Source organism: Tamandua tetradactyla, chromosome 7 (genome assembly GCF_023851605.1).
Source record: "Tamandua tetradactyla isolate mTamTet1 chromosome 7, mTamTet1.pri, whole genome shotgun sequence".
Taxonomy (NCBI): domain Eukaryota; kingdom Metazoa; phylum Chordata; class Mammalia; order Pilosa; family Myrmecophagidae; genus Tamandua; species Tamandua tetradactyla.
Genome location: NC_135333.1, coordinates 47,714,324 through 47,729,519, shown reverse-complemented (window position 1 = coordinate 47,729,519; position 15,196 = coordinate 47,714,324). Strand labels below are relative to the sequence as shown.

Below are 15,196 nucleotides of genomic sequence, written 5' to 3'. Positions count from 1 at the left end.
AGTCTGAAGGGTGCCAGAAATTATGACAGTTCATGTACACTGCTGTCACGGAGGTTCAACTCCCTGTCATGGAGCAGACCCACAGTACCTCCAACTTCTGCTGAGCTCCATTAGCTGCACTGAGTCCTGAGCTCATATTTGTGCAACCCAGGGGCAAAGAGGGTGTGCTGGGCTTGGCGCTCTATACCCCAGAAAACCATGTTCTTAAACTTAATCCATGCCTGTGGGTGTGAATTCTTGTAAATAGGGCCTTCTGATGAGGTTACTTCACTTAAAGCATGGCCCAGCTGAATCAGGATGGCTCTTAATCCTATTCCTGAAGGCCTTATAAGGAGGGCCAACAAAGGGAAAGTCAGAGAGAACAGCCAGAAGCTGAATGTCAGTGAGACCCAGAAGAAAAGAGAGAAGCCAGGAGAGGCTCCAGTGCGCACTGCCTTGTGACAGAAAAGCCAAGGACCAAGGACCCCTGGCAGCCAGCCCCACAAAGCCGCAATCTTCCAGGAAGAAGCATGGCATTGACGACACCTTGATTTTGGATTTCCTCTAGCTTCAAAATTGTGAGCTAATTTATTAATAAATTAATAATTCCTGTTGTTAAGTCAACCCATTGCATGGTTTTAGCTTAAGCAGCCAGGAAACTAAAACAGGGAGTGACCAGCATTATCAAAGCTGAAAGAAGTGAGCCACAGACATGAGTTTCAGTTTGTCCTGGTGGGTCTCAGTCTGCCTCTCCTCCTCTCCACTTCTCCTCTAGCTCTTCTGCCTAAATGCCAGCCAGGCTGAGCTACTGTAGCTTCAGACTAATGCAGAGGTATGGGTTACAGTCTTGATGTTGTGGCACCCTGTGCAGAAGGGATGGACTCCTCCCAATTCATAGGTCAGATGTCGACACATCTAACACACTAAGAGGGTATGAAAAAAATGTACTACTCACATCATAGGGCTTTCTGGGGAAAGAAGGGGCTTTCTGATGAGTAACTGGCTTGTGTGAAGTAGGAGTGAGTGGCCTTGGTTTTTATCGTGGATAAGGATGGGCCTTACATGGTTTGAATTCCCCATTGGTGCCAAGGGAGGGACAGGCTTTCTTATCAGTTTGCCCAGATATGGGGCACAAGGGGAAGGAGGGGTGGGACTTGAAAGATGTCAGCGGTCTAACTCAAATCGACATTTTATGATATGTGCACAGATGGCTCTGACAGCTCCCACAGTTGTTTAAGGTCTAATCCATATAAGGAACCCCAATTCTATATTATTCACTGTGGTTCTCCCTCTCTGATCAAGCTCAGTTACTGCCTTAAAAGAGGCTATTTTGTCAATTGCAAAATATATTCTTGCTCCATGGTTCACTTTTAACATAAATAACATCCCCTTGAACCTTATGATTTGCTTTTTTGCCTTCAATTTTGCTTTGTATGACATAAAAATTGTCACTCTGGCACTTTTAGTGTATCTTTTTCCCTTTGTTTCCATTCAACTATATTTATTCTTTATGTCAACACACACACATACATACATACACAAGATACACGTACATATTTATATATATACTGTAGACTAATATTGATGGGTCGTTCTCAATTTTTAAACTAAACTGAGAATTTGCCTTTTCATCAACAGCTGCAAGAGTTGAGTTAAACCCATTTGTATTTATAGTAGTTACTGTTATGACAGGACTTTGCCATCTTAGCATTCTCTATATATCAAACTTTGGTTCACTTTTCTCTTCTTTACTTCCTTCCATTGGATAAATCCGTTCTATTCCACCGGATTGAAAGTTCTACTTTCTACTTTTACTTTCTGGTTGTTACCCTTCTTACAACAACCTACAAATTAGACTTGCTTTTCCTAACTTATCCCATAATCTAAATAACAAAACTTAGCAATTATGTTAAGAAACATTTAAACTCTAAATTATTAAAATGCACATTAGCTAGAAAGAAAATGAAATTAAACAAAGAAAACAAAAAATCTAGCTTAAACTGTTGAGGGACAAGAAAAATAAGTCTAGAACAACAAGATGTCAACCTCTTCTAAATTGCTGAATTATAAAAGACAATTCCAATATCCTAATTAGTATGAATACAGTGGTGAGGAATTGAGCTTTGAATAATTCCATTGCTTTTTTAAATCTATCTCCAAAAATATTTCCCACTTAAAACAAAATTAGCATTAATCAAAAAAATAAAACTTACAATTCGTTTCTCCCAAAATCTATACTTCGGGTTGGTTAACAACAACTCCTTAGTTACGGGAGAACAGTATAAGTAAACCTTCAAGCTGAAACAAAAAGATGAAAAAATTCTGTTTCAGTGCAATCCAAAATGAGCCATCTTACTTAGTCACTAGGAAACACTTCAACATCTATCAGTTATTTCCAATAATTCACAAACTGTGCCAGCTGGCACAAAAACTACTAAGATTAGTTCCCAACATGACCTATAATCACTGATTTTTCAGTCCCATCGAAAGTATAACAGGAGGGGAAAAGCAGTCAGAGAAGGCACCATGGCCTCTGACCACCTCACATTTCTATGAGAGATGCTTGCACAGGATCAAGTATATCTGCGGAGCTGCTGACCAAATGTGAAGCTACCTAGGGGGAATGAAAGGAGGTATAGGGGATTGAAGGTTTCTGTTTTTAACTTCCTACTCAGCTATTCTGTTCATATATTAACTTCATAATAAACTTAAAAAAAATCAATAACATAGTTAAAGGTGGTGAATACAGATGGTAACAGGTGGTAGTTTCCAAAGATGGTCACACTCGTATATGCCCCATCCCCCAGGCTCTTCTTACAATACAGACATTGGAATTCCTCCACTGGTCTGTGTTCCCTCCCTGTGAACATGGGCAGACCTTTGTAAGTGCCTTAACCTACAGAAGTGAGGTAAAGTGATGCTGTATGACTTTCGAGGCCAGGTCTTCCGGCAATTTGGCTTCTTCCTTGCCCTCTCCAAGGACAACTGCTTTGTAAGAAGTCCAGGTATTCTGCTGTGAAGACTGCACAGAGACTGAGAGATGCCTGAGAGGCCCCAACTGATCCAGCCCTAGCAATGGCTAGGGCTTTCCAACCCAGGTGTCAGACAAGTAAGTGAATGAGGCCTCTGACAATTTCAGGCCCCAGATCCAGCAGAAAAGAGCCATCCTAGCTGTGTCTTGTACGAATTCCTAACCCACATAATCTGAGAGAGATAATAAATGGTTACTGCTGTTTAAGATGCTAAGTTATGGAGGAATGTATTACGGAGTTATAAATAACTGATATAGAGGCTCTAAAACCAGACAGAGCTGGTAGAAATCCTGGTTCTGCCACTTACTGGCAGTGTGACCTTGGGCAACTAATTTAGCCTCTCTGGTTTCTTAGTTTCCTCATCTGCAAAATAGAAACAATAACAGTTTCTATTCACAGGTTATCAAGAGGCTCTACAAGGAATGTGAGCTCCGACAGGGCAAGGATTGTGTCTGTGTTGCTCACTGCTTTATCCTCAATATCTGGCAGAGTGCCTACCTCACCACAGGCACTCAAAACGACTGCTGGGCTAATAAATACATGTAAAGTGTTAGCATGGTGCCAGGCACACAGGGAGCACTCAATACATATTACCAGCTGTTATCCAGAGCACAAACTGTCAGTATTACTTAGCAGAGAAGCCTAATATTCTCTGGCTCAAAGTTAAAAAATGTCAACAGGGCTCTTTCTGAATATATATCTTGAGTATTCAGAATTTAACTTTGGACAAAGCAATAAGAAGAGAATGTAATAGTTCAGCTCTGAGAAAAGATCCAACAATGTTAAATGATTCTTTATAATGGAGCAACCATTACCACATTCACAGACAAACCACATTTATGGAAGCAAAGAACAACAAACAATGGCTGTTGTAACAGCATGGATAAATCACATAAATAGAATGTTAAGTGACGAACTTGACCACTATAGGGTCTATTCTGTGTGATTCTACACAAATTACCTTCAAAAACAGCCAAAGCTGGGGGCGGGGCCAAGATGGCGCCTTAGTAAGGTACGTGCGTCTTAGTTCCCCCTCCAGAGCAACCACTAGGTGAACTGAAACAGTGCAGAACAGCTCCCGGGGCCACGGCAGGGAATGGACACACAGCGTACCCCAGTCTGGACTGGCTAGTCTGACTGTGAGACTCGGCTGTGGTGAGATCCCCGAACGGCGCGCGATTTCCGGAGCAGCGGCAGCTGTGGCGGCCGGAGCGCCTCCCTCCCTCCTTCCCGGGCCAGCTCAGAGTCTCGGAGAGGCAAGTTTCCCAAGCCAAGGCGGCCAGCACTCCTCTTTGGTGGGCGGCTTCCAGGTCCGGCTACAAGTCTCGGATCAGAGGGCTACCCAAGCCGCGGTGGCCCTCCCCCACGGGCGGCTTCCTGGTCCGGTGGGGAATTTCCCAGGCCGTGGCGGCCGGTGACCGACGCCCCTCCCCCACGGGCGACTTCCTGGTCTGGTGGCGAATTCGCCGGGCACGCTGCGGCCGGCGACCAGCCACAGGGTCCCCTCAAGCCGCGGTGGCTGACGCCCCCACTAAGCGCGGCCCCCCGAACCAACGGAGAGAATTGGATCGGAAATCCCCAGGCCGCGGTGATTGGTGACCGGGGGGATCCCTTCCAAACACGTGAGACAAACGTGTGCCACGAGCGCCACCTACTGGGCAGGATAAGAAAAACAGAACCCAGAGATTTCACAGAAAAATCTTACAACCTTGTTGGGTCCGACACCCAGGGAAATCTGACTAAATGCCCAGACGCCAGCAGCAGAAGATAACGGTCCACGCTCAGAAGATCGAGAATATGGCCCAGTCAAAGGAACAAACCAATAGTTCAAATGAGATACAAGAGCTGAGACAACTAATGCTGAATATACGAACAGAAATGGAAAACCTCTTCAAAAATGAAATCGATAAATTGAGGGAGGACATGAAGAAGACATGGGCTGAACATAAAGAAGAAATAGAAAAACTGAAAAAACAAATCACAGAACTTATGGAAGTGAAGGATAAAGTAGAAAAGATGGAAAAAACAATGGATACCTACAATGATAGATTTAAAGAGACAGAAGTTAGAATTAGTGATTTGGACGATGGAACATCTGAATTCCAAAAAGAAACAGAAACTATCGGGAAAAGAATGGAAAAATTTGAACAGGGTATCAGGGAACTTAAGGACAATATGAACCGCACAAATATACATGTTGTGGGTGTCCCAGAAGGAGAAGAGAAGGGAAAAGGAGGAGAAAAACTAATGGAAGAAATTATCACTGAAAATTTCCCAACTCTTATGAAAGACCTAAAATTACAGATCCAAGAAGTGCAGCGCACCCCAAAGAGATTAGACCCAAATAGGCGTTCTCCAAGACACTTACTAGTTAGAATGTCAGAGGTCAAAGAGAAAGAGAGGATCTTGAAAGCAGCAAGAGAAAAACAATCCATCACATACAAGGGAAACTCAATAAGACTATATGTAGATTTCTCAGCAGAAACCATGGAAACTAGAAGACAGTGGGATGATATATTTAAATTACTAAAAGAGAAAAACTGCCAACCAAGACTCCTATATCCAGCAAAATTGTTCTTCAAAAATGAGGGAGAAATTAAAACATTCTCAGACAAAAAGTCACTGAGAGAATTTGTGACCAAGAGACCAGCTCTGCAAGAAATACTAAAGGGAGCACTAGAGTCAGATACAAAAAGACAGAAGAGAGAGGTATGGAGAAGAGTGTAGAAAGAAGGAAAATCAGACATGATATATATAATACAAAAGGCAAAATGTTAGAGGAAAATATTATCCAAACAGTAATAACACTAAATGTCAATGGACTGAATTCCCCAATCAAAAGACATAGACTGGCAGAATGGATTAAAAAACAGGATCCTTCTATATGCTGTCTCCAGGAAACACATCTTAGACCCAAAGATAAACATAGGTTGAAAGTAAAAGGTTGGGAAAAGATATTTCATGCAAATAACAACCAGAAAATAGCAGGAGTGGCTATACTAATATCCAACAAATTAGACTTCAAATGTAAAACAGTTAAAACAGACAAAGAAGGACACTATCTACTAATAAAAGGAACAATTAAACAAGAAGACATAACAATCATAAGTATTTACGCACCGAACCAGAATGCCCCAAAATACGTGAGGAATACACTGCAAACACTGAAAAGGGAAATAGACTCATATACCATAATAGTTGGAGACTTCAACTCACCACTCTCATCAATGGACAGAACATCTAGACAGAGGATCAATAAAGAAATAGAGAATCTGAATATTACTATAAATGAGCTAGACTTAACAGACATTTATAGGACATTACATCCCACAACAGCAGGATACACCTTTTTCTCAAGTGCTCATGGATTATTCTCAAAGATAGACCATATGCTGGGTCACAAAGCAAGTCTTAACAAATTTAAAAAGATTGAAATCATACACAACACTTTCTCGGATCATAAAGGAATGAAGTTGGAAATCAATAATAGGCGGAGTGCCAGAAAATTCACAAATACACACTCAACAACACACTCCTAAACAACGAGTGGGTCAAAGAAGAAATTGCTAGAGAAATTAGCAAATACCTCGAGGCGAATGAAAATGAAAACACAACATATCAAAACTTATGGGATGCAGCAAAGGCAGTGCTAAGAGGGAAATTTATTGCCCTAAATGCCTATATCAGAAAAGAAGAAAAGGCAAAAATGCAGGAATTAACTGTCCACTTGGAAGAACTGGAGAAAGAACAGCAAACTAATCCCAAAGCAAGCAAAAGGAAAGAAATAACAAAGATTAGAGCAGAAATAAATGAAATTGAAAACATGAAAACAATAGAGAAAATCAATAAGGCCAGAAGTTGGTTCTATGAGAAAATCAATAAGATTGATGGGCCCTTAGCAAGACTGACAAAAAGAAGAAGAGAGAGGATGCAAATAAATAAGATCAGAAATGGAAGAGGAGACATAACTACTGACCTCACAGAAATAAAGGAGGTAATAACAGGATACTGTGAACAACTTTACGCTAATAAATACAACAATTTAGAGGAAATGGACGGGTTCCTGGAAAGACATAACAACCAACTTTGACTCAAGAAGACATAGATGACCTCAACAAACCAATCACAAGTAAAGAAATTGAATTAGTCATTCAAAAGCTTCCTAAAAAGAAAAGTCCAGGACCAGACGGCTTCACATGTGAATTCTATCAAACATTCCAGAAAGAATTAGTACCAACTCTCCTCAAACTCTTCAAAAAAATCGAACTGGAGGGAAAACTACCTAATTCATTCTATGAAGCCAACATCACCCTCATACCAAAACCAGGCAAAGATATTACAAAAAAAGAAAACTACAGGCCAATCTCTCTAATGAATATAGATGCAAAAATCCTCAATAAAATTCTAGCAAATCGTATCCAACAACACATTAAAAGAATTATACATCATGACCAAGTAGGATTCATCCCAGGTATGCAAGGATGGTTCAACATAAGAAAATCAATTAATGTAATACACCATATCAACAAATCAAAGCAGAAAAATCACATGATCATCTCAATTGATGCAGAGAAGGCATTTGACAAGATTCAACATCCTTTCCTGTTGAAAACACTTCAAAGGATAGGAATACAAGGGAACTTCCTTAAAATGATAGAGGGAATACATGAAAAACCCACAGCTAATATCATCCTCAATGGGGAAAAATTGAAAACTTTCCCCCTAAGATCAGGAACAAGACAAGGATGTCCACTATCACCACTATTATTCAACATTGTGTTGGAGGTTCTAGCCAGAGCAATTAGACAAGAAAAAGAAATACAAGGCATCAAAATTGGAAAGGAAGAAGTAAAACTATCACTGTTTGCAGACGATATGATACTATACGTCGAAAACCCGGAAGAATCCACAACAAAACTACTAGAGCTAATAAATGAGTACAGCAAAGTAGCAGGTTACAAGATCAACATTCAAAAATCTGTAGCATTTCTATACACTAGCAATGAACAAGCAGAGGGGGAAATCAAGAAACGAATCCCATTTACAATTACAACTAAAAGAATAAAATACCTAGGAATAAATTTAACTAAAGGGACAAAAAAACCTATATAAAGAAAACTACAAAAAACTGCTAAAAGAAATCACAGAAGACCTAAACAGATGGAAGGGCATACCGTGCTCATGGATTGGAAGACTAAATATAGTTAAGATGTCAATCCTACCTAAATTGATTTACAGATTCAATGCAATACCAATCAAAATCCCAACAACTTATTTTTCAGAAATAGAAAAACCAATAAGCAAATTTATCTGGAAGGGCAGGGTGCCCCGAATTGCTAAAAACATCTTGAGGAAAAAAAACGAAGCTGGAGGTCTTGCGCTGCCTGACTTTAAGGCATATTATGAAGCCACAGTGGTCAAAACAGCATGGTATTGGCATTAAGATAGATATATCGACCAATGGAATCAAATAGAGTGCTCAGATATAGACCCTCTCATCTATGGACATTTGATCTTTGAAAAGGCGGTCAAGCCAACTCACCTGGGACAGAACAGTCTCTTCAATAAATGGTGCCTAGAGAACTGGATATCCATATGCAAAAGAATGAAAGAAGACCCATATCTCACACCCTACACAAAAGTTTACTCAAAATGGATCAAAGATCTAAACATTAGGTCTAAGACCATTGTCATGGTTAGGGACAGGTGTCAACTTGGCCAAGTTGTGGTACCTGTTCATCTGATTGGGCAAGCACTGGCCTGTCTGTTGCAATGAGGACATTTCATAGGATTAGGTCATGATCACGTCAGCTACATCCACAGCTGATTCCATTTGTAATCAGCCAAAGGGGAGTGTCTTCTGCAATTAGTGATGCTAAATCCAATCATGGGAAGCCTTTTAAGGAGGACTCAGAGGAGACAGGTTGCATTCCTGCTTTGGCTGGTGAGCCTCTCCTGTGGAGTTCGTCCAGGCCATCCATTGGAGTCATCGGCTTCGCAGCCTACCCTGTGGATTTTGGACTCTGCATTCCTACGCTCACGTGAGACACTTTCATAAATTTTATATTTGCAAGTGTTCCCTGTTGGTTCTGTTTCTCTAGAGAACCCTAAGTAATACATCTTGGTACCAGGAGTGGTTCTTAAGGAACAGAATCTTAAAAATGGGTTTTTATGAATGGTTTTCTACTCTGACTGGGCTCAGAGACACTAAGGTCTCTGATTCACGTAATCAGAATGACACTCCCAATCCATGGACTGAGTTGGCAAAGGAGATAGTCAAAATATCATCATTCGATTGTCCTAATGCTTCGCTTGTACGAAGCCAGACTCTGGGGGATAATGTTTTTGACACCTTTACAGAGTTTTGTAGGAATAAGAGTTATAGAGATGTTAGATGGTTGTTGTTAGATACACTGTCTACGTTAAAGGGTGAAAGGGATGGGCTTAAGGCTTCAAACAAGAAGCTTAAGTGCCGTCTGAAAGATGTAGAGGTTTCTATGAGTATCCTGAAGGAAAATTTTATTTCCTGTAGCCGTAGACTTGAGATCTCTGAAAATCAGACTCAGAATCTTATTGTTAGAATAGCAACTTTACAACGTAAACTGAAATCTCAGTCTTGCATGGTGTCTGCCGTTAAAGTGAGGGCATTGATTGGAAAGGAGTGGGACCCTGAAAAATGGGATGGTGACATATGGATTGATAATGATGTTGGGGGTGAGGTTGAAACCCTAGACCATGCTGAGCCTTCTATAGATAACCCTGTAATAGTCTGCCCTGAGGACATAGCCGCCCCACCTCCAGCTTGCCTTGAGGAATTGGCCACCCAACCTCCTCGTGAAGGGATTAGCCCTAGAGTTATTAATCCTGTTTCACCAGATGAAACTGCAAATGAAAGCCCTGAAGCAAATGGCTTGGAAGATATTTCTAATTCTTTTCATGACCCACCCCCACCATCCCTCATTTCTTCTAGACCTAAAACTAGACTAAAGTCCCAACAGGCCCCTAAAGGTGAGGTACAAAGTATCACACATGAGGAGGTACGTTATACTCCAAAAGAACTGTGTGAGTTTTCCAATTTATATAGACAGAAATCAGGGGAATATGTGTGGCAATGGATCTTAAGAGTGTGGGATAATGGTGGGAGGAATATAAGGCTGGATCAGGCTGAATTTATTGATATGGGCCCACTAAGCAGAGATTCTGCATTCAATGTTATAGCTCAAGCAGTTAGAAAAGGTGTTAACAGCTTGTTTGGGTGGTTGGTTGAAATATGGATCAAAAGGTGGCCAACATTACCTGAGGTTGAAATGCCAGAACTGCCCTGGTTTAATGTAGATGAGGGGATCCAGAGGCTTAGAGAGATTGGGATGTTAGAGTGGATTTATCATGCAAAGCCTGATCTTACACCCCAGGAATGTCCAGAGGATGCACCTTTTACCAGAACAGTGAGAAATAAGTTTGTGAGACTAGCACCATCATCCCTCAAGAGCTCTGTGGTTGCACTTCTCTGTAGGTCAGATATTACTGTAGGAACTGCTGTCACTGAGCTGGAATCCTTAAACACAATGGGGATGACAGGATCCCGAGTTGGCAGAAGCCAGGTGGCAGCACTTAATCACCAAAGACAGGGTAGACGCGGATATTATAATAGACAACAAACTCAAAGGAGGCATCAAAATTATATGACACGCAGAGATTTGTGGCATTGGCTAGTAAATCATGGGGTGCCTAGAAATACAATAGAAGGGCAGCCTACTAAATTCTTGTTGGAGCTGTATAAACGAAAGAGTTCTAGGTCAAGGGAACAGAAGTCTAACCTGAATTACAAAAACACAGAGTCACGGCCCCTTAACCAATTTCCAGACTTGAAACAGTTTACAGACCCTGAGCCCCTTGAATGAAGGGGAGGCCAGGTCCCTATGGGGAAGAAACCTGTTACACTGCCACAAATTTATACTGTTAACCTTCCTCTAAGTCTTCCCCAAGGAAACCGACGGCCTTTTACCAGGGTAACTGTGCATTGGGGAAAAGGAAATGATCAGATATTTTGGGGATTATTAGACACTGGTTCAGAAGTGACATTAATTCCAGGGGACCCAAAACCACTCTGGACCACCAGTCAGAGTGGGGGCTTATGGAGGCCAGGTGATCAATGGAGTTTTAGCTCAGGTCCGTCTCACAGTGGGTCCAGTGGGCCCCCGAACCCATCCTGTAGTTATTTCCCCAGTTCCAGAATGTATAATTGGCATAGACATACTGAGCAACTGGCAGAATCCCCACGTTGGTTCTCTAACTCGTGCAGTGAGGGCTATTATGGTGGGAAAGGCCAAGTGGAAGCCACTAGAACTGCCCCTACCAAGCAAAATAGTAAATCAAAAGCAATACCGTATTCCTGGAGGGATTGCAGAGATTACTGCCACTCTTAAGGACTTGAAAGATGCAGGGGTGGTGATTCCCACCACATCCCCATTCAACTCTCCTATTTGGCCTGTGCAGAAAACAGATGGGTCTTGGAGAATGACAGTGGATTATCATAAACTCAACCAGGTGGTAACTCCAATTGCACCTGCTGTTCCAGATGTAGTATCATTGCTTGAGCAAATCAATACATCCCCTGGTACCTGGTATGCAGCTATTGATCTGGCAAATGCTTTTTTCTCAATAGCTATTAGTAAGGACCACCAGAAGCAGTTTGCTTTCAGCTGGCAAGGTCAGCAATATACTTTCACTGTCCTACCTCAGGGGTATATCAACTCTCCAGCCCTATGTCATAATCTTGTTCGCAGAGACCTTGATCGTTTCTCCCTCCCAAAAGACATCACACTGGTCCATTATATTGATGATATCATGTTTATTGGACCTAGTGAGCAAGAAGTAGCAACTACTCTAGATTTACTGGTAAGGCATTTGCGTGTCAGAGGATGGGAGATAAATCCAACAAAAATACAGGGGCCTTCCACCTCAGTAAAATTTCTAGGTGTCCAGTGGTGTGGGGCATGTTGAGATATCCCTTCTAAGGTGAAGGATAAATTGCTGCATCTGGCCCCTTCCACAACCAAAAAAGAGGCACAACGCCTAGTTGGCCTTTTTGGATTTTGGCGACAACATATTCCTCATTTGGGTGTGCTACTCCGGCCCATTTATCGAGTGACCAGAAAAGCTGCTAATTTTGAGTGGGGACCTGAACAAGAGGAGGCTCTGCGACAGGTCCAGGCTGCTGTGCAAGCTGCTCTGCCACTTGGGCCATATGATCCAGCAGATCCAATGGTGCTGGAAGTGTCAGTGGCAAATAGAGATGCTGTCTGGAGCCTTTGGCAGGCCCCTATAGGAGAATCACAACGCAGACCCTTAAGATTTTGGAGCAAAGCCTTACCATCTGCTGCAGATAACTACTCTCCTTTTGAGAAACAGCTTTTGGCCTGCTACTGGGCCTTAGTAGAGACTGAACGCTTAACCATGGGCCACCAAGTTACCATGAGACCTGAGTTGCCTATCATGAGTTGGGTGTTGTCTGACCCACCAAGCCATAAAGTTGGGCGTGCACAGCAGCACTCTATTGTAAAGTGGAAATGGTATATACGAGATAGAGCCAGAGCAGGTCCTGAAGGCACAAGTAAGTTACATGAAGAAGTGGCACAAATGCCCATGGTTTCCACTCCTGCTGCCACATTACCTTCTCTTTCCCAGACCAGAGCTATGGCCTCTTGGGGAGTTCCTTACAGTGAATTGACTGAGGAAGAAAAAACTCGGGCCTGGTTTACAGATGGTTCAGCACGATATGCAGGTACCACCCGAAAGTGGACAGCTGCAGCATTACAACCCCTTTCTGGGGTGTCCTTGAAGGACAGTGGTGAGGGGAAATCCTCCCAGTGGGCAGAACTTCGAGCAGTGCACCTGGTTGTTCATTTTGCTTGGAAGGAAAACTGGCCAGAGGTGCGTTTGTATACTGACTCATGGGCTGTTGCTAATGGTTTGGCTGGATGGTCAGGGACTTGGAAAGACCATAATTGGAAAATTGGTGACAAAGAGGTCTGGGGAAGAAGTATGTGGATAGAACTTTCTGAGTGGGCTAAAAACATGAAGATATTTGTGTCCCATGTGAATGCACACCAGAGGGTGACTTCAGCAGAGGAAGATTTTAATAATCAAGTGGATAAGATGACCCGTTCTATGGCTACCAGTCAGCCTCTTTCCCCAGCAACTCCTGTTATTGCCCAATGGGCTCATGAACAAAGTGGTCATGGTGGTAGGGATGGAGGTTATGCATGGGCTCAGCAACATGGGCTTCCACTCACCAAGGCTGACCTGGCTACAGCCACTGCTGAGTGCCCAATCTACCAGCAGCAGAGACCCATACTCAGCCCCCGATATGGCACCATTCCCCGAGGTGACCAGCCAGCTACATGGTGGCAGGTTGATTACATTGGACCACTCCCTTCATGGAAGGGGCAGCGATTTGTTCTAACTGGAATAGACACATACTCTGGATATGGGTTTGCTTTCCCTGCACGCAATGCTTCTGCCAAAACTACTATCCGTGGGCTTACAGAATGCCTTATCCATCATCATGGTATTCCACATAGCATTGCTTCGGATCAAGGAACACACTTCACAGCAAATGAAGTGCGAGAATGGGCACATGCTCATGGAATTCTCTGGTCTTACCATGTTCCCCATCATCCAGAAGCTGCTGGATTGATAGAACGGTGGAATGGCCTTTTGAAAACGGTGGAATGGCCTTTTGAAAATTACGGTGCCAACTAGGTGGCAAAAACTTGAAAGGCTGGGGTAATGTTCTCCAGGAAGCTGTGTATGCTCTGAATCAGCGTCTGCTGTATGGTGCTGTTTCTCCCATAGCCAGGATCCATGGGTCCAGGAACCAAGGGGTGGAAATGGGTGTGGTGCCACTCACTATTACTCCTAGTGATCCACTAGGAAAATTTTTGCTTCCTGTCCCTGCTACCCTGAGTTCTGCTGGTCTATAGGTTTTAGTTCCAAAACGGGGTGTGCTTTCTCCAGGAGAAACAACAGTGATACCACTGAACTGGAAGTTAAGATTGCCACCTGGCCACTTTGGGCTACTTATGCCTCTGGATCAACACACCAAGAAGGGGATTACATTATTGTCTGGGGTAATTGACCCTGACTATCAGAAGGAAGTAGGACTGCAACTACATAATGGAGGTAAAGAAGAGTTTTCTTGGAATATAGGAGATCCCCTGGAGCGTCTATTAGTACTACCATGCCCTGTGATTAAAATCAATGGAAAACTGCAACAACACCATCCAGGCAGGACCACTAATGGCTCTGAGACTTCAGGAATGAAGGTTTGGGTCACCCCACCAGGCAAAGAACCACGGCCAGCTGAAGTGCTTCCTGAGGGGAAAGGGAACATGGAATGGGTAGTGGAAGAAGGTAGTGATAAATATGAACTTCGACCACGTGATCAGTTACAGAAACGAGGACTGTAATGCTGTTTTGTTTGTGTTATACTATTTAAGTTGTAAGATATCAAGTTTAAAAATGAATGTTGCCCAAGGATTTGCACGCTATTCTGGAGAGATTTAATGTGTTTCCAGTTATATGCAGGACAGTTGAGTATTGTCAGGAAAAAAAAAAATGTGCGTTTATTTGTTTTCATTTGGAAATTAAGTATGGTCTAAGGTGATATATATATATATATATATATGTGCCAAGTTGACAAGGGGTGGACTGTCATGGTTAGGGACAGGTGTCAACTTGGCCAAGTTGTGGTACCTGTTCATCTGATTGGGCAAGCGCTGGCCTGTCTGTTGCAATGAGGACATTTCATAGGATTAGGTCATGATCACGTCAGCTACATCCACAGCTGATTCCATTTGTAATCAGCCAAAGGGGAGTGTCTTCTGCAATTAGTGATGCTAAATCCAATCATGGGAAGCCTTTTAAGGAGGACTCAGAGGAGACAGGTTGCATTCCTGCTTTGGCTGGTGAGCCTCTCCTGTGGAGTTCGTCCAGGCCATCCATTGGAGTCATCGGCTTCGCAGCCTGCCCTGTGGATTTTGGACTCTGCATTCCTACGGTCACGTGAGACACTTTCATAAATTTTATATTTGCAAGTGTTCCCTGTTGGTTCTGTTTCTCTAGAGAACCCTAACTAATACAACCATAAAACAGAGGAAAATGTAGGGAGATATCTTATGAAT

At 42.6% G+C, this 15,196-nt stretch overlaps 1 protein-coding gene across 5 annotated transcripts in view; it reads right to left on the bottom strand.

The window, feature by feature from the left end:
- Positions 1-15,196, bottom strand: part of DCLRE1C (DNA cross-link repair 1C) — a 65,653-nt gene that overhangs the window by 44,772 nt on the left and 5,685 nt on the right. For all 5 annotated transcript variants that reach the window (XM_077169342.1, XM_077169347.1, XM_077169344.1 and 2 more), the window contains exon 3: positions 2,193-2,277. In XM_077169342.1, coding sequence (XP_077025457.1) covers positions 2,193-2,277 — 85 coding nt within the window. The remainder of the gene's footprint in view (positions 1-2,192; positions 2,278-15,196) is intronic.